This window comes from Melopsittacus undulatus, chromosome 9 (genome assembly GCF_012275295.1).
Source record: "Melopsittacus undulatus isolate bMelUnd1 chromosome 9, bMelUnd1.mat.Z, whole genome shotgun sequence".
In the NCBI taxonomy this organism is placed as follows: Eukaryota; Metazoa; Chordata; class Aves; order Psittaciformes; family Psittaculidae; genus Melopsittacus; species Melopsittacus undulatus.
Window position 1 is genome coordinate 13,354,490 of NC_047535.1, and position 16,731 is coordinate 13,371,220.

At 55.8% G+C, this 16,731-nt stretch overlaps 2 protein-coding genes across 3 annotated transcripts; one reads left to right on the forward strand and one right to left on the reverse strand.

Moving 5' to 3' along the window:
- Positions 1-3,047: 3,047 nt before the first annotated feature.
- LOC101879700 (cytochrome P450 1A4-like) lies at positions 3,048-7,741 on the reverse strand. 2 transcript variants are annotated; one of them, XM_031045972.2, is made up of 7 exons: positions 7,602-7,741; positions 5,925-6,760; positions 5,642-5,768; positions 5,299-5,388; positions 5,088-5,211; positions 4,505-4,591; positions 3,048-3,537 (listed from the first exon to the last, which is right to left on the reverse strand). In XM_031045972.2, the coding sequence occupies exons 2-7, from the start codon at positions 6,756-6,758 to the stop codon at positions 3,231-3,233; spliced, it is 1,569 nt and encodes a 522-aa protein (XP_030901832.1). In that variant the 5' UTR covers positions 6,759-6,760; positions 7,602-7,741; the 3' UTR covers positions 3,048-3,230. The 2 variants fall into 2 exon arrangements, with proteins under 2 accessions (XP_030901832.1, XP_005145788.1); XM_005145731.3 differs by having other exon boundaries at positions 5,925-6,778; positions 7,602-7,632.
- A 3,818-nt stretch (positions 7,742-11,559) lies between these two features.
- LOC101879529 (cytochrome P450 1A5-like) lies at positions 11,560-14,890 on the forward strand. The gene is made up of 6 exons (XM_013128197.2): positions 11,560-12,405; positions 12,819-12,945; positions 13,473-13,562; positions 13,646-13,769; positions 14,276-14,362; positions 14,584-14,890. The coding sequence occupies exons 1-6, from the start codon at positions 11,560-11,562 to the stop codon at positions 14,888-14,890; spliced, it is 1,581 nt and encodes a 526-aa protein (XP_012983651.2).
- The last annotated feature ends 1,841 nt before the right edge of the window (positions 14,891-16,731 follow it).

Below are 16,731 nucleotides of genomic sequence, written 5' to 3' on the forward strand. Positions count from 1 at the left end.
TGTCAGACCCCATCACCTCTGTGACCCCTCTGTCACCCCCCATCGCCGCTGTGACTCCTCTGTCACCCCCCATCGCCGCTGTGACCCCTCTGTCACCCCCCATCACCTCTGTGACCCCTCTGTCAGACCCCATCACCTCTGTGACCCCTCTGTCACCCCCCATCGCCGCTGTGACTCCTCTGTCACCCCCCATCGCCGCTGTGACCCCTCTGTCAGACCCCATCACCTCTGTGACCCCTCTGTCAGACCCCATCACCTCTGTGACCCCGCTGTCACCCCCCATCACCTCTGTGACCCCTCTGTCACCCCCCATCGCCGCTGTGACCCCGCTGTCCCCCATCGCCGCTGGCACACTTCGTTCATCACCCCCATCCCACCCTCACCTCCATCACATCTGTGTCGCTGCTGCCGCAGGTTCTGTGCTGTGTCTGCCCTGTGTCACTGTCAGTGTCCTCTGTCACACCTCCATCACCTCATTCACACATCAGCCCCATCACCTCCATCGCCCCTGTCACCTCCATCACCCCTCCACTGCCCCTCCGTCGCCTCTTCATCATCCATCACCTCTTCATCACTTCCACCACCCCTCCGTCACTGCCACCTCACCTCCATCATACTTCCATCATCTCCAGCACCCCTCTGCCACCTCCATCATATTGCACTTCCACCACACCTCCATTGTCTATCACACCTTCATCAACCCTCCATCACCCCCTTCACTCTGCCACACCTCTGCCACCATCACCTCCATCACTTCCCCATCATACTTCCATCACACTTCCATCACCTCTGTCGCACCCCCATCACTCTTCTGTCACCTCCATCACCTCTCCATCATACTTCCATCACACCTTCATCACCTCTGTTGCACCTCCATCACCCGTCACCTCCATCACTTCCATCACCTCTGCATCATACTTCCATGAACCCGTCACTTCCATCACCCTTCTCTCACCTCCATCACCCCGTCACCTTCACCATTCCATCATACTTCCATCACCTCCATCACCCCCCTGTCACCTCCATCACCTCCATTACCCCTCCATCCCCTTTCCCAGACTTCCCACCCAAGGCACAGGTACATTCACTTCCTGCTTTCTCCTCAGCTCCACTACTCCCAGCTTTCCCCCCCGGAATCCTGAGCCTGTTTTGCTCATTACTGGGAGGAAGGAGCAGGCGGGGTGCAGGATCCCTTCCTGAGCTGCTGTGCATGGGGGCTAATTGAGCACACAGTCACTGGGAGCACAGTCGGTAACAACACTGTGAAGGTGAGGCAGGTTAGGGTGGGAGGAAGGGTCCTCTTCTCCACAGCAGCCTTTCCAGGGCACAGCCACCACATCCAAACTACCCCTGTGGTTGTCCGTCCCATCCAGGTGACGGATGGAGTCAAATAGTCACCTTTCTGCTCTTACTTTGATAGCTGCCTGGATGAGGCAAGAGCAGCTCCCACCACAGAGCACCCCAGGGCAGGGATCTGGGGAGGGACATGCTTTTCAGCACAAGTTTGCCAAGAGTCCTTATATTAGACCCCAGCTCCAAGCATTTGTGTCTCAAGGGAACATACCTGTGGGGCAAGAGCTTCCTACCCCCGCAAGCTGGAATCCCTGGAGAGATGACCTTCAGGTGTGCCCAGACCCCAGTTTTCCATATATTCCCTTATTAATTGCATAGTAATTTAATGTTTATCACCTTTTTTAGTGGATGCTATGCACCCCAGTTTTCCATATATTCCCTTATTAATTACATGGTAATTTAACGTTTATCACCTTTTTTAGGGGATGCTATGCAAAGCCTCAGGAATAACCATGCTCTGAGCTGGGGAAGCACAGAGCAGGAGGTGGTCCGAAGCATCCCTCTGTGGATCGCCTCCCTAAGAGTCCGGAAGTGCTGTTTGCAAGCTCCTGATTCATTTATTTGGAAGAATAAAAGGGCTACGCTTGATTTTGCATGAAATCCTGAGCCAATGACAGCTCAGCATCACCTCTCTGTTGAGGTTTTAGAGTCTCTATACACACAGGGAGAGGACCAGAGCCAGCACCTGTGAGGACTAAATACTCCCCTTAATACCACTGGTGTCACAGCCCTGATGGTAAGGGAACAACCAGCTCATGTCCCTGCAGGAAAACCCTTATCCAACACATCCAAGTCAGCTTTTTAAGGATGACAGAGATGGGGTTTTCCTCAAAAAATCTTTTCCCAGAGGAATAAGACCAGAAAGAACCAAACAAGAAACTTTAGACACTTCAATACAAGTATTTATTGAGTTAGAATCACTGCAGTTTATATCCCAGTGTATGGATGTGTTCAACACAGGTAGGAAACAGCAGGAACCAGTGTGCAATTTGCCATGGGAATTCACCATCTCCTGCAGCCCTCAAACCTTTACTAGGCTGAATATGGGAATCTATTGCTTGCTAAAAGACACCCAAACTATTAGTTGATTAAAAGCAGCAAATACATCATCTGGAAGCCAGAATGTGCCTCTTATTGCTTCTTGTCCCTTATTCTCAGACCTTGGATATTTTCCAGGAGGCTTCCTGGAAGGAATTTAGCCAACATCTGAGTGTGTGAACAGCACTGCTTATGGATATACATTCATTCTCCTCGCAGGCTGTCTCCGAGGATGGGTAGAAACCTTGGTAGTTCATTTAATGCACTTACAGTGAGGGCAGGTGGGTACTGGTGCAGGTCTGGCCCCTGCATCACCCCAAGAGCCCTTTAGAAGGCAGCTGAGGCCACAGGAAGAGCCTGTTCCCATCGGCAGAAGGAGCCAAAGGCTTTACAGACAGCTCTGCCAGAGCCTGAGAGGCTTCCCCGTGTGGGAAAAGCCAGGTTTCCCAGGGAGGATCCTGCAGCTTGATTCCTATTTGGTGGATGAAGGGAGTGTTGCAGGAGGCAGGGTGAGGACATCCCTCCTGCTACCCCACACTGCTCCTCCCAGCCCAAAGCATCCTCCTCCTCCCTCCCTCCCCACCCCAGGGCCGTGATCCCCATGGATCTCCCCATGGCGAGCCTTTGTGCAGGCAACAGCAATGGAACCTGCTGGGGGAGGGGTGGGGGCAAAGCCAGTGTTATCCCTCCCCACCGGCATTTACATGAGATGAACAAGCTCCCAGTGAAGCAGAACAGTGAGGAGCTGTGCTGCCTTCTAGAGAGCATTAGCAAAAGCAAGGCTGAGTGTGCAGCTCCCAGGGCTGGCTGTCGTGCGGCGCGATGCTTCCTCCCGCAGCTCATGGAGAGCTCTTCACAGGGAAGCGCTGCTTGATCTGGAAGCAGTCGCACCTCTTGTACTTCATTGTCAGCCCGTACTGAGGGGTGATGTCCACCTCTGCACCGGGCCGCAGGCTGAACTCCAGCTGCTGCAGCAGCGTGGCCAAGAAGAGGAAGACTTCCCAGCGGCCGATGGACTCCCCGAGGCAGCGCCGCTTGCCCAGGCCAAAAGTCATCACTTTGTCACTCTCTGTCCTGTTCACCTCCGTCCCTGCAGCATTGAGGAACCGCTCGGGGTTGAAGGCTGAGGGCTCCTTCCAAAGCTTCCTGCGGCAGAAAGGAGCCACAGCTGAGGCAGCTGGATTCACCCGCAGAGACGCACTGCAGTGCTTCTGCACTTCGCCACCCAAAACCCCTTTGGCAACCTCTATCCCTGGTCTGAAATGCCAACGAGATGACAGAGCCCATGAGCTCAGGCTATTGAAACCTCTATTCCAAACTCAGCCTGTGTTTGCCTGTGCAGACCCTGGAAATGGATTTAATTCAGCGTGCAATAGCTGGGCATCCTGCAGACTTAGCCAAAAGGGGAGCAAGGAAAGCAGTCAGCAGCTCTTACAAAAAGCAAGGATGGAGACCTGAGAGTTTTTCCACCTTGAATCCTTCCCAACCCATCCCAGCCTGGCTCCTGGGACGTGCTAGGTGGGATTTTCCAGTTCTTAGCTGAGAGTTTCTGCTTGGACACAGGGAAGCTTCACTGTCCCCAAAGACAGCATTCCCATTGCAGTGCTCAGGAGGAATACTGTGATGTTTCTGCTACTGGGATACTTGGGTACAAGCTTCTGATCCAGGAACTACCTTCTGTGTCAAGCCTTGCTCCCCTGCCCAGGAGGATCTCTACTGGAGAGCAGTGGAAGGGTTGGATGGGGCTTTGCTGTCCAGACCCCTTCCATCCACCCAAGCTGATTAGCAACACTAACAACAGGAGCTGATGGAGTGTAACGGGAGTCACGTCAGGACATGTTTCTCCCTGGAAGAGGGAACCGGGACGTTCCCACTGAGCACATCCAAAGCCATCACCCCGGATCACAAGGGCTGCTTGGCAGGAGGATCTACTGATTCCTGATTATTCAGCAGCCCAAGCAGCCAGCCCTTGCACGTACATGGGATGTCCAGTGCACTGAGGGCATCACCATGTGATGGGGAGCTGCTGAGCCAGTGACCAAGTCACCCCACAGCAGCTCCATGACCAGGAGTTTTTGGCCTGATCTGCCTTTTCCTGCCTTGGAATACTCACTCGTCGTGATTCACTTGCCACTGGTTGACAAACACACAGGTATCCTTGGGGATGTAGTAGCCATTCAACACTGTTGCTCTTGTTGTACTAAAAGAGATACAGGGCAGAGGGGAAAGAGAAGTTATGAGGAGACCTGCAGCTTCAAGGTGGAACAAAGCTTGGCAGGTTCAAGGGTTTCAGTTTTAATGCCCTGTTTGTACTCTTACAACTGATGAGGAAATACCCTCACATTGCATTTGAGAGACTAAATAGGTTAACACTTTTCCTTGAGCAGGAAGATGCCAGTTTTGGGAAGCTGGATGAGTTCTGATGGCGTTTCTCCCAGTGGAGAGGTGGGGGGAAATACAAACCCAGGGGTGTTTGACATCCCTCCAAAGGGCTTTGTGGTGGATGCAGCCCCAGGCATCGGCACTACCAGGTGTGAAAGCCATGGAGAGCTTTGATAAGAGTAATCCAATGTGTGCACTGGAATATTTCCTCATGGCAGGGATGGGTTCCCAGGCAATTATCTGCCTCAACAGCACCTCCAGAAAACCACTGCACAGAAAACCCCAAATAGGAAGCCAGGCACTGCAGCCCTTACCTGTGTGGGATGGTGAAGGGCACAAAGGAGGAGTGCCTGAACATCTCCAGGATAAAGGCTTCTGTATAGGGCAGCGCGCCCCGGTCAGACAGCCTCGGTCTGCGCTCCTGGCCGATGGTCTGGTCTGTGGGAGGCCAAAGGAAGGAGCAGGTTGAGATCAGCTTTGGACAGGGAGGTTTTGGCTCCAGGGAAAGCAGGCTCCTGGACTCACCCAGCTCTTCCTGGATCCTCTTTTGGATGTCAGGGTACAAGGCGACATAGATGAGGCTCCAGGATAAGGCAGTTGTCACAGTGTCAAAGCCTGGATGGACATGGAGAAGGCATTGAGCTACCAAAAGAGGGCAGGCAGTGGGTATTTACAGATCCCAGCACTCCAGGTGTTTGCCTTGGAGCACATTCCCCAGCAGTCTCTGCTCTGGTCACTCTTCAAGGAACACCTGAGAGCCCAGGAACAGCTCCAAATACCCAAGCACAGCCAAGGTCTCACCCCAACAGCTTCAGCTCCTGTACCCAGCATCCCAACAGCAAGGTTTTACCCTCCAAGATGTTCTCACCTGCCCCAAAGAGGTCATAGACGATGCTGATGATCTTCTTATTGGAGATCGGGACATGGGCATCCTCTCCAACACTGTACTCCTGGCAGTGCTCGATCAGTGAGTCTGTGATGTCCCGGATGTGCTCCTGGGGGAGAACTGGTGGGTCAGGGACACCATGGACACCCAGGGCTGGGGAAACCTCCCCAGCAAGGACCAGATCCTGGGGTATTAACACAGATTGGAGAGACGCAAGGAGCTCTGACGCTTGTAGGCACCCTTACCCACATCCAAGAGCTCTTACCTTATCAAAGCTGGTGTAATGCTCCTGGACAATCTTATGCACAAAGGAGTTGAAACGCCTGTTGATGTCCTTGAAGAGCTGCATGGTGCGGCTGGGAAGATACCGGAGCAGGGGGATGAAGTCTGCAGGGTTGCCAGAAGCAGCCGCATCTCCAAACTCATTGTTGAGGTTCACTATACTGAGCAGCTCCTGGTCATTGTGGTCATGCCGCTTGCCAAAGCACATGGCGCAGATGACGTTGGCCACGGAGACCACCAGGTACCGGTAGGGGTCAAAGCTCTTCTCCTCCTCCATGAGCTGCAGGAACTTGGTGACCAGGTACTCGGCCTCCTGGGAGACGTGCTCCTCCAGGAGGCAGCAGGATGAGACCCGGGGGCTGGGGGTGATGGAGAAGGTCTTGAGGGCGTTCTGGGCCAGCTTCCTGCGGGCTCTCCACACCTCCCCAGAGTCGGGGCTGAAGGTCAGGCTTTTCCCATCTGCAATGTACTGGAAGCTGTGGAGGTCGGGGCGGCCCAGGAAATCTTCTGCTTGCTTCACCAGGGCTTGCTTGATGGTGTCCAGCCCGCTCAGCACCAGCACGGGCCGGGTGCCGATCCTCACCTCCATCACGTCCCCATAGAGCCGGCTCAGCCGGGTCAGCACCAAGTGCGGGTCCTTCCTCAGCTCCAGCACGTTGCCAAGGATGGGGAAGCCCCTGGGGCCGGGGGGGCTCTGCAGCCCCTTGGGCACGCGCTGCCGGAGGGACTGGATGAGCAGGAACACCAGGCAGAACACGGCACCCGCCAGGAGGAGCTCGGTGGCAGAGACAATGCCTTGGCTTCCCATCAGAGACATCGCTGCCAGCATTTAGGAACCTTGGTTAACGAACCAGAGGCATTATGAAGACTATGGAGCACCTCCAGTCTGAGGCACCTGAATAGCACTTAAGCCTGGCTTAACTTCTGATCCAGAGCTGCATCAGTTTTGTGCACTTTAGGAAGCTGCTTGCACCCAGAAACAGTATTTTGCTAGCCAGGAGTGGAAGGAATGGGTCCCACAGCTTTTTCCGTGTGGTCAAGGAAGGAAAGGTGCTCTTTCAACTAGAGCACCTCCTTTCTACTGCAGAGCCTGTTCCAGAGCTCTTGAGTGCTTTCCCATACTTGAGTGTGGGAAAGCTGAATCCTCCTGGTTGCTCATTCCAAGCCTCTGCTCACCACCAAAACACAGCACTGCCATGAATGTCCCTAAAATGTGGGTGGCCATGGAAGCCAGCCATGGCTGCAGAGTGGGGCTGGAGGCTATGGGCACCCAGCTCCCTGCTCCATCAGAAATCCCTCAGGAAATGCAGACCCAGGGGTAGGAAGAGGTTGGAGCAGAAATCCCCCCTCCCCTTGGGCTGGGCAGGCTGATACACACCCTAAGGGACACCAAGGTGCCACGGGGTGAGCAACGTGGGGGCTGCGGGGACCCCAGCCCGTGGCTGCAGATCGTGGCTGCCCCATGGTGAGAAGGTCTTTGGGGCAAGGATTACCCTCAGAACCCCCAAGGAACCACCTTGCAGCAGCTGCAGGAAGGATGCTACAGGAGATCTGGGGAGCCAGAGTGTGGGGACACCCACAGCAAAGCACCTCCGGCTGCCCACCCTTCGAGGGTGCCTTGGAAGCGCCTCCCGCACCCATCCATCCCGGGGGTACTCACCTGCAGAGAGCTTCGGGGCCCGATCCTCGCGGCAGGTACCCCCCAACTCCTCTTTGCTCCTGCTTTATATGCATCGCTGCTCGCCCTGATTGGCCCGGACACCTCCTGTCACGTGGCAGAAGCCTAATCAAAGCTGACGTGTGTCCCAACTCCTAAACACCTAACCCGGACCCCCCCCCCCCCCCCCCCCCTCCCGCCACGGCGGAGATCCCGCACCCCCCGCTCCCGCTCACACATGGGTTGGGGTGCGGGAGCCCCGTTCCCTGCCTGTCCCCGTGGGGAGGCTGCGGGGCGGCGGGAGGAGGAAGGGGGGGTCCCGTCGGGGCGGGGGGGGGGCCCGGTGCCGCCCGTGGGTTCCAGACCGGGGCGGGCATCGCGTGCGAAGCGGGCGGGATGTTTGGGCAACCCGCGCCGCCCCGGTCACTCCAGTCACGCTACCGGCAGGATCTTAAAGGCGCCGGTCCCGAGCCCCGGTTCCCCCGTCCCTCAACCCCGGGCAGCGCCCCGGGTCCACAGTGTCCCCTTTCCTCCTCCCCGCAGCCCCTGCTCCGTTCCCCCTCCTCGCCGCCAGTGCCCGCAGCCCCGGCTCGTCCACAGTGTCCGGAGCCGGGAGCGTGGGAAAGCACCACCGGTGTCCGCAGTGCGGGGCAGGAGAAGGGGATTCTCCCCCCCGGTGCCATCCCAAACGGGCTCCGGGAACACGCAGGGATGAGCGCGGACCACGCTCGCCCCCCGCACCGCTCAGTGCTTTAACGGTCCTCCCCGTCGGTGGGGGCTGCCGGTGCCTCCGACGGTGCTCCCGAGTGGAGCAGAGGGGGAAGAGCCCGGGGTACGGGCGATCGCCGGGTCCCCCGGCCGGTGCGGGGCCGCTCTGTTGGCTCACAGCCCGGGTGCAGTAGGGCAAGGGGGGCGGTGGGGCAGCCCCGGGGGTCACGGCACTCGCTGCCCCGACCCAGTTAAAGATTGTCCAAGTTCGCGTGCGAAGCGGCCGTGCCCTCTGTCACCTCTTGTCCCCTGGGCACAGGGCAGCCGGCATGGGGCAGGGGGATCACTTCGGGGGGATGCTCGGGGACCACAGCGGGTCCCAGGCAGGGTTTGCTCCTCCAGTCCCGCCCCCATCCCCAATCCCTATTGGGCGACAGGTCAAGACCTGTCCTGCAAGGAGGACAAGGGGGACCAGACGTAGCCCGAATCTCACCCCTCCCACCCTCATCCCCCCCTCTCCCCAGCCCAGCCACAGCGGGATAGGAGGGGGCCGTGGGGTCCCGCCCTGCCGGGGGGGGTGTCCTGGGGGTGGCACTGGGGACATCGCGTGCGAAGGGGCTCCGGACTGACCCGGGAGGGTCACTCACAGTCACGCTATGGGTGGGTGGGGGGGGAAATGGCTTTTAAAGGACCAGGGCGGTGGCCTCACGTCCAGGAGCCTGGCCCGGGGTCAAGGCGGCGCCGGAGCAGCTCAGCATCAGCCCCCTCTGGCTGGCCGGGGGGGGGGGGGGTCCCCAGAACTTAGGGCACTGGGCACACTGAGCTGTATCCCCTCTGCCACGGGATGCTGGTGGCAGCAGCCGCCTGCGCCACTTGTGTCCCCCTTGATGGCACAGGGACATCCCTCCAGAAGACAGTTTCCCACTGTGCAAAGCTGAGAGTCTCAGTCGTGCCACCACAAATGTGCCTTTGGGGTCCAGGGGACACTGAGCTGTGCCCCAGCCTGCTCTGACGTGTTCCAGGCAGAGCTGTCCATCCCCAGGTGACACACTGCACTGTCTATACCCATGTCTCTGGAGAAGGGCTGCTCGGGACACTTGGACTGGGCAGGACACATGGCTGTGTCCATAAACCCCAGGCAGAGATTTCCCCGTGCCCTCACTGTGGCACCCACACCTGCAGCTCCCAGTAAAGCCACATACCTTCAGCTGTGTGTGCATTCACCCTACACATCTATAGGTGCATCTATACATGCAGACTACACATACACTCAGCACATACAGCACCATGTGTATGTGCCATATGCATGTGGCATATATACCAGTGCACTCAAGCACATTTTAACACTCCCTTATGCACACAGACACTCTATACATGCATATGGACACACTATACATGCACACAGACACATTATACATGCACACAAGCACTCTATACATGCACACAGACACACTGTACGTGCACACAGACACTGTACATGCACGTGGACAACCTATACATGCACAAAGACACACTATACATGTATACAAGCACACTAGACATACACATGGACACCCTATCCATGTTCACAGACACACTAGACATGCACACAAGCACTCTATCCGTGCACACAGTCACACCAGGCTTGCACGCAGACACTGTACACACCAAAGAGCCCATGTACAAACACACGGCATGTTCATGCTCTTGCGTGGGTGGATTTGCCCATGTTCACAAGCACACACACCTGCTCTTCCACACGTGCACACATGTTGTACACCAGGATCCTCTTGCTCCGTGTATGCCCTTGCACGCACACACACGCTGGTGTGAGGTGCCTGGCACTGAGCAGAGTGGATCTTAGCAGCCAGGGTTTTGTAACTGTTCTTGCCAAACCCTAATGAACGGCGTCACTGCTGTTAATGAGCCTGATTAGAGCAGATGTTGAAAGCCTTTATTAAATATTAGCTCAGCTTTTACCTGCGCCAAATTCCCACATCCAAAGATGGAATGAAACTGGATGAGCTGAACCCCAAAGCTCAGCTCATTCCTGCTCATCCCGGCTGCACTTCCCAAAGCATTCCTCCCCAGCTCCAGCAGCAGTCCCACCGGCTCCCACCTCTCCGGCGGGGTTTGGGGCAGGATGAGCTGCCCCAGCCTTGCCCTGCGCTGCCCCATCCGCCTCTCCTGTCTGTGGGGATAACCTCCTCCCCTCTGCCCCGCCACTCCTCTGCTGTTTGCCACGGAGGAGCCGGGGGAAGCGAGCCAGCCGCCTTCTCACGCGAACCTGGGCAATGGTTAACCTGAGCCTGGCTCTGCCGCCGGCCACGAGGTCCTGCCACCGCCGGTGCCAGCGCACCGCAACCGCCTGCTGGTACCGCAGGGATGCAGAGGGCTGTGGCTGCGGGTGCCCTGCTGCAAACACATCCCCTCACTGCTCCCAGCATCCCCAGAGTGGCCACGGAGCTGACTGTGCTCTCTGTATGCTGGGATCAGCCTGGTCAGCCCAGGAAAGGGCTTTGGCACCCACATCCCAACCAGGCAGTGATGGTAGGAGCACATCCTTCATCATTCCCAGGGCAGGGCTTAGGGACCCCCTCTTTCTGCCTCCCAGTCCTCAGGAACCCCACTTCTGCCTCTCATTCTGAGCTCCAGGGCAGGCATGTGCGCTGGGCAGGAGGAGAAGTCATCATTCATCCCCCAAACTCCACTGGAGCTGAGGAAGGGTCTTCCCTGGTTCTTGGGCTGGCTCCAGATGGGCTGGTTCCAGTTCGTTAATGGGTAGCTATTCACCAGTGACCCCACAGAGATAAGCAGCAAAGGGAGTGGGTATAAAGCCATGGCCTTCCAGATAGCAGGAGAAGGTTCGGGCAGCAGGAGAGGATCCCTTCTGCTCCCCAGAACAAGCAGATACCCTCTGCCTCTCTTTGCTGGGAGCTACAGGCAGCAAAACCGCCCTATCACAAGGACCTGCAGGTAGGAGACAATGTCTGCATCTGTGTGGCTTTGCGTACCTGTCTTCTGCAGGGAAAGGAGTGCTATTACAGGCTTTGGGGGGCTGAGGTTCCCCTTAAGCGGTGGGTGTGTTGGGAGTCTTTAGAGGTCTCCAGCTTTTACCCCTTGAAAGCTCTTAAGTCCAGCTCCATCACCCTTAACTGTTTGAGGGCACTTGATGCCCTTTTTCAGCATCGGGAGCATCTGCAGGACCCAACCTCTCACTGATCCTGGCTCTTTACAACACTTCACTCCTTACAGTTCCTGCAGGACAGCATCAATGAAGGCAGCAATGTCTCTGATGGGAAGCCAAGGCATTGTCTCTGCCACCGAGCTCCTCCTGGCGGGTGCCGTGTTCTGCCTGGTGTTCCTGCTCATCCAGTCCCTCCGGCAGCGCGTGCCCAAGGGGCTGCAGAGCCCCCCCGGCCCCAGGGGCTTCCCCATCCTTGGCAACGTGCTGGAGCTGAGGAAGGACCCGCACTTGGTGCTGACCCGGCTGAGCCGGCTCTATGGGGACGTGATGGAGGTGAGGATCGGCACCCGGCCCGTGCTGGTGCTGAGCGGGCTGGACACCATCAAGCAAGCCCTGGTGAAGCAAGCAGAAGATTTCCTGGGCCGCCCCGACCTCCACAGCTTCCACTATGTTACGGATGGGAAAAGCCTGACCTTCAGCCCCGACTCTGGGGAGGTGTGGAGAGCCCGCAGGAAGCTGGCCCAGAACGCCCTCAAGACCTTCTCCATCACCCCCAGCCCCCGGGTCTCATCCTGCTGCCTCCTGGAGGAGCACGCCTCCCAGGAGGCCGAGTACCTGGTCACCAAGTTCCTACAGCTCATGGAGGAGGAGAAGAGCTTTGACCCCTACCGGTACCTGGTGGTCTCCGTGGCCAACGTCATTTGCGCCATGTGCTTTGGCAAGCGGCATGACCACAATGACCAGGAGCTGCTCAATATAGTGAACACCAGTGACCGGTTTGCTGCTGTGGCTGCTTCTGGCAACCCTGCAGACTTCATCCCCCTGCTCCAGTATCTTCCCAGCCGCTCCATGCGCTTATTCATAGATTTCAACAAGTCCTTCCTCCGTTTCACGCAGAAGTTTGTCAAAGAGCACTACCAGACCTATGACAAGGTAAGAGCTTGCAGGACCCTCACCTGCACCACGTGCATCCACACTCTCTGGCCCTGTCTGGTAGCGAGTTGCTTGCTTCCTTGCAGCCAAGCATCAGTGGACATCTATCTACTTGCAGTTATTGCTGCATGGTCAAGTCCACCTGCAGTCTCTCCATGTGCAGTCTAGCACTGCAGTCGTCCTCCTCCACAGCCCTGTGTGCTAGAGCTGGTTTGTAGGCTGACCATCTGATCTGCACCCTGAAGAGCTATCTCCTTGGTTTCATAGGTTGCAAAAGCAATAGCGGCCATGAGGGCTGAAAGGTGATGCTCTCCAGAGCTCATACAACCCTCGGCTCCTCCAGCACGGGGTGGTTGCTCAGTAACACCCATTCCTCACTGGTTCTGCTGCCATGGCTTGTCTTCTCCTCTCAGGACTACATCCGAGACATCACTGACTCCCTCATTGAGGAGTGCCTGGAGAAAAGAGTAGTAACAAACCTTGCTGCGCAGGTCCCTGAGGAGAATATTGTCAACCTTGTGAATGACCTCTTTGGAGCAGGTACTTTTCCCCACTGGCTCCTTCACTACTGCAGGTTTTCTCAGGCTCCTTGTGTTATAGCCCTGTCTGACCCAGCTTTGTCCAGCCCCAGGCAGCCAGTTTGGGTCTAAGCACTCACTCTGCAGCTCACTGGTCTTCCTTGACCCTTTAGGGACACCCCTGGAGAGCAGCATGGAACATCAGCTCTGGGAAGAGGCTTTAGGGAAAAGAGAAGGGCTCAGCCAAGTCTCACAAGCCAGGGTGGCTTCTCCCGGCTGAGGGAGATGTCTATTCCCTGATTCATCTTTGAGCTACTTGTGGAAACTCCCCTGATTCCAGAGAATTCCTGAAAACCTGACATAATGCAGGAGTGAATCAGGATGAATGAGAGCAGACCATGCAGCAAGGTTTTCTCTGACAGGACAGAACCTGAGTCTCACCGTATGCCTCTTTAGCCATCCCAGACTGCTCCATGGCAGGGTTAGGGAGCAGGACAGGCACCCTGCATGTTGTACAGACCTCATCAACACTCTTTCCTCTCTGAGCAGGCTTTGATACTGTGACCACTGCCCTGTCCTGGAGCCTCATGTACCTCGTGGTGCACCCCCACATCCAGAAGAGGATCCAGAGGGAACTGGGTGAGTCCAGGAACCCCACAGGCCAAAACCTGTCCCTGTCCAAAGCTGATCCCAACCTGTTCCCTTCTCTCAACCTCCCACAGACCAGACCATTGGCTGGGAGCGCAGACCAAGGCTGTCGGACCGGGGCATGCTGCCCTACACAGAAGCCTTCATCCTGGAGGTGTTCAGGCACTCCTCCTTTATGCCCTTCACCATCCCACACAGGTAAGGGCTGCTGGGTCTGCAAAGGAGGTGGAGGGACAAGGTGGACTCGAAGCATCTTGTCAGTGGTGCGGTGAGAGGCAGGGAGATCATTATTGACCTGCAGGATGCTCATGGACACGGGGAGCTCACAGCTCCATGTAGGAGCTCCCGAAGAGTCGTTCTGCTGACTTCACTGCAGATACACCACCCAGCTTAGGTAGGGGCTGTCCAATCCTGCTCATGGACAATGCCAATGTCATAGAATCATAGAATAGTTAGGGTTGGAAAGGACCTTAAGTTCATCCAGTTCCAGCCCCCCTGCCATTGTCAGGGACACCTCACACTAGACCATATCACCCAAGGCTTCATCCAACCTGGCCTTGAACACTGCCAGGGATGGAGCATTCACAACCTCCCTGGGCATCCTCATCCTTACTTCACCAGCACAAGGAGCAAGTTAATAGTCCCCTGAGCATGCAGAAGGACCTTTCCTCTTCCCAAACTCTGGGAGTCTTTTCTCTCTCCAGCACGACCAGGGATACGGTGCTGAATGGTTACTACATCCCAAAGGACCGCTGCGTGTTTATCAACCAGTGGCAAGTAAACCATGATGAGTAAGTACCTCCTGAGGCAGAAAGCCTCCAACAGTGACATACAGGACCTTTCCCTCACTGCTGTCTTCCTGGGTGGAAGTGGGGTCAACCTGTTTCAAAAGGGAGAGGCAGTGTCCCTACCAAACATAGGGATATTCTTACTGGCAGCTCCCACCTTCCAGTGTCCCCCTGCACTCATGGCCAGGATTCAGCATCTCACCACCTGATGAATTCCCTTCCAGGAAGCTTTGGAAGGATCCACAGACTTTCAACCCAGAGCGTTTCCTCAGTGCTGACGGCACCGAAGTGAATAAGGTGGAAGGGATGAAGGTGCTGATTTTTGGCCTAGGGAAGAGGAATTGCGCTGGGGAGACTATTGCTAGGTGGGAGGTCTTCCTCTTCCTGACCACGTTGCTGCAGCAGCTGGAGTTCAGTGTGCGGGAGGGCAAGCAGGTGGACATGACACCACTCTATGGGTTGACTGTGAAGCACCACCGGTGTGAGCACTTCCAGGTGAAGCAGCGCTTCCCTGTGAAGAGCATGAATTGAGCAGAGAGCTTATCCATTGCCTGGACATCACCAGGAGGGCAAAGACCTGGGTGTCCTTGGAGCAAGACAAGGTCTGGTAGAGCTACATGGGATGATGAAATAAACTGAAGCTGCTGGAACTCCTTGTCTTGTCTTGCTCACTTTGTAGCACTTCTTGCTTCTTCATTTTTCCAGCATTTCTAGTGCTGGATATCCCAACACATCTAGTCCTAGTACCACAAAAGCACATTTGTGGGGTGTGTGAATGGCCTTTTGCTAGAAGGAAAGGGAACGTACCCCAAACCAAACTATCTGAATACCACTGGGCTGTATCCTTTGGTAGCTGAAGGACACCCAACCCATGCCATAATCCCATGGCCTCCATCAGTGTTTAAGATCTTGGATGAACTGATGCCCAAAGACTGGGTGGAGAGGAGGGTGTTGTTACTGAGGTCCAGCCAATGATTATTATTATGATGATGATTAACTATTATTGACTATCAACTATCACTGAGAGCCAGTACCACCATTTCTGGGCTAATTTTCACTGGTTGAAGTTCACCTTCACTGTAGATGTGGCTGCAGGGAAAATAAAATGCCTTGGAAAAACACCAGCACACCTCCAGGTCCTCTGAGCAAAGCCTGTTCCCTTGCTTCTACACTGGTTTTCATTGCCTAGCTGACCTGCCATGTCTCTAGGATCCCGTTCCAGGAAAGGTTGATCTGTGTCATAGAGGAGCTCTTTGAGGATCTATCAACCTTGCACCAGGGCTCTCCAGTTCACTTTCTTCAGCAGAATGAGAGGCAGAATGTCTTCAAACAAACTGGGCTGGGGCAAAGCGTCTCTGCAGGGACCAGTGCTTTGAGGCTTCATTGACCACAGTCACTGTTGGCCCTGCAGGATGGGAGGAAGGACACCTTTAAGCCTTGCTATTGAGAAAGGTAGGCTGCCGGTGTTCTGGAGCAGAGCAAGGGATGTTATCACAGCGGGGCAGAGGAGAACAGACTTCCTCCAAGCCAGCCCAACAGTTTACATTGGCTGCCAGTCAGCCCATGCCAGTAGAGCCAGATGCCTCCTTTGCTTCTACTTGCACGCAAGCAGCGCTGCAGGAACAAGTCAAACCATCCAGTGCAACACGCACTGCTCTTGACTCCGTTCCCATGGGTGGTATCTGCTCTGCAGAGACCCAGACCCTGACCAATGGGAGCTCCTGTCAGGCCCGAATACCAGTCACTCACCATGCATTGCACAAAACCTTCCAAGAAGAGACAGAAAGGGAAGAGCGTGCTGGGGACGAAAATGGGGAAGCCGATTGCCCAAGAGGTGAGGGAGATTCCAGTGCGAGCAGGGAGGTGTTCAGACCCGCTAAACAAGCCTGAGAGAAAAGGAGTAACTCTGTCTTTGTGTGTCCAGGCCCTGCCTGGTCACCAGTGCGTGATGCAACCCTGAGCAGATACAGCCTTAGACCCACCTGAACTCATTGAACCAGCCCAAGAAGCTTCATCCCGTGTCAAACTGGCTTTGGATTCATCACTTAATGGCATAATCCCAATACTGCAGGAAAAGCGAGGGACCGGGAGGTCCAAACTGTGGCTTGAGCCCCAGGTCTTGGAGGAAAAGGAGAAGGATGGATTAGGACAACCTATGATGTCCATCAGGCAAATAACATCTCCACTACCTCTGATAAGGGCCACAGGTCAAGGCAAGAGAGTCACAAACACCTTTCCACAAAAGACACCCCAAAGTTGGCATTCACCTACCACACAGGAATGGGTGGGATCACCCTTGACGTGGATCTGGGTCTCTCAGACCCCTAACCTGGTGATTCAGAAGAGTCCTGGGATCATCAGGGACTCAACAG

What these genes read in the sequence shown, in the direction of transcription:
- LOC101879529 (XM_013128197.2), top strand. Translation starts at nt 11,560, where the DNA reads ATGAAGGCAGCAATGTCTCTGATGGGAAGCCAAGGCATTGTCTCTGCC. An exon ending in GAATGACCTCTTTGGAGCAG is followed by an intron (nt 12,946 to 13,472) that starts GTACTTTTCCCC and finishes CTCTCTGAGCAG; the next exon opens with GCTTTGATACTGTGACCACT. An exon ending in CCCTTCACCATCCCACACAG is followed by an intron (nt 13,770 to 14,275) that starts GTAAGGGCTGCT and finishes TTCTCTCTCCAG; the next exon opens with CACGACCAGGGATACGGTGC.
- LOC101879700 (XM_005145731.3), bottom strand. Translation starts at nt 6,770, where the DNA reads ATGCTGGCAGCGATGTCTCTGATGGGAAGCCAAGGCATTGTCTCTGCC. An exon ending in CTATGACCTCTTTGGGGCAG is followed by an intron (nt 5,389 to 5,641) that starts GTGAGAACATCT and finishes ATGTCCATCCAG; the next exon opens with GCTTTGACACTGTGACAACT. An exon ending in GAGGATCCAGGAAGAGCTGG is followed by an intron (nt 5,212 to 5,298) that starts GTGAGTCCAGGA and finishes GGCCTCCCACAG; the next exon opens with ACCAGACCATCGGCCAGGAG.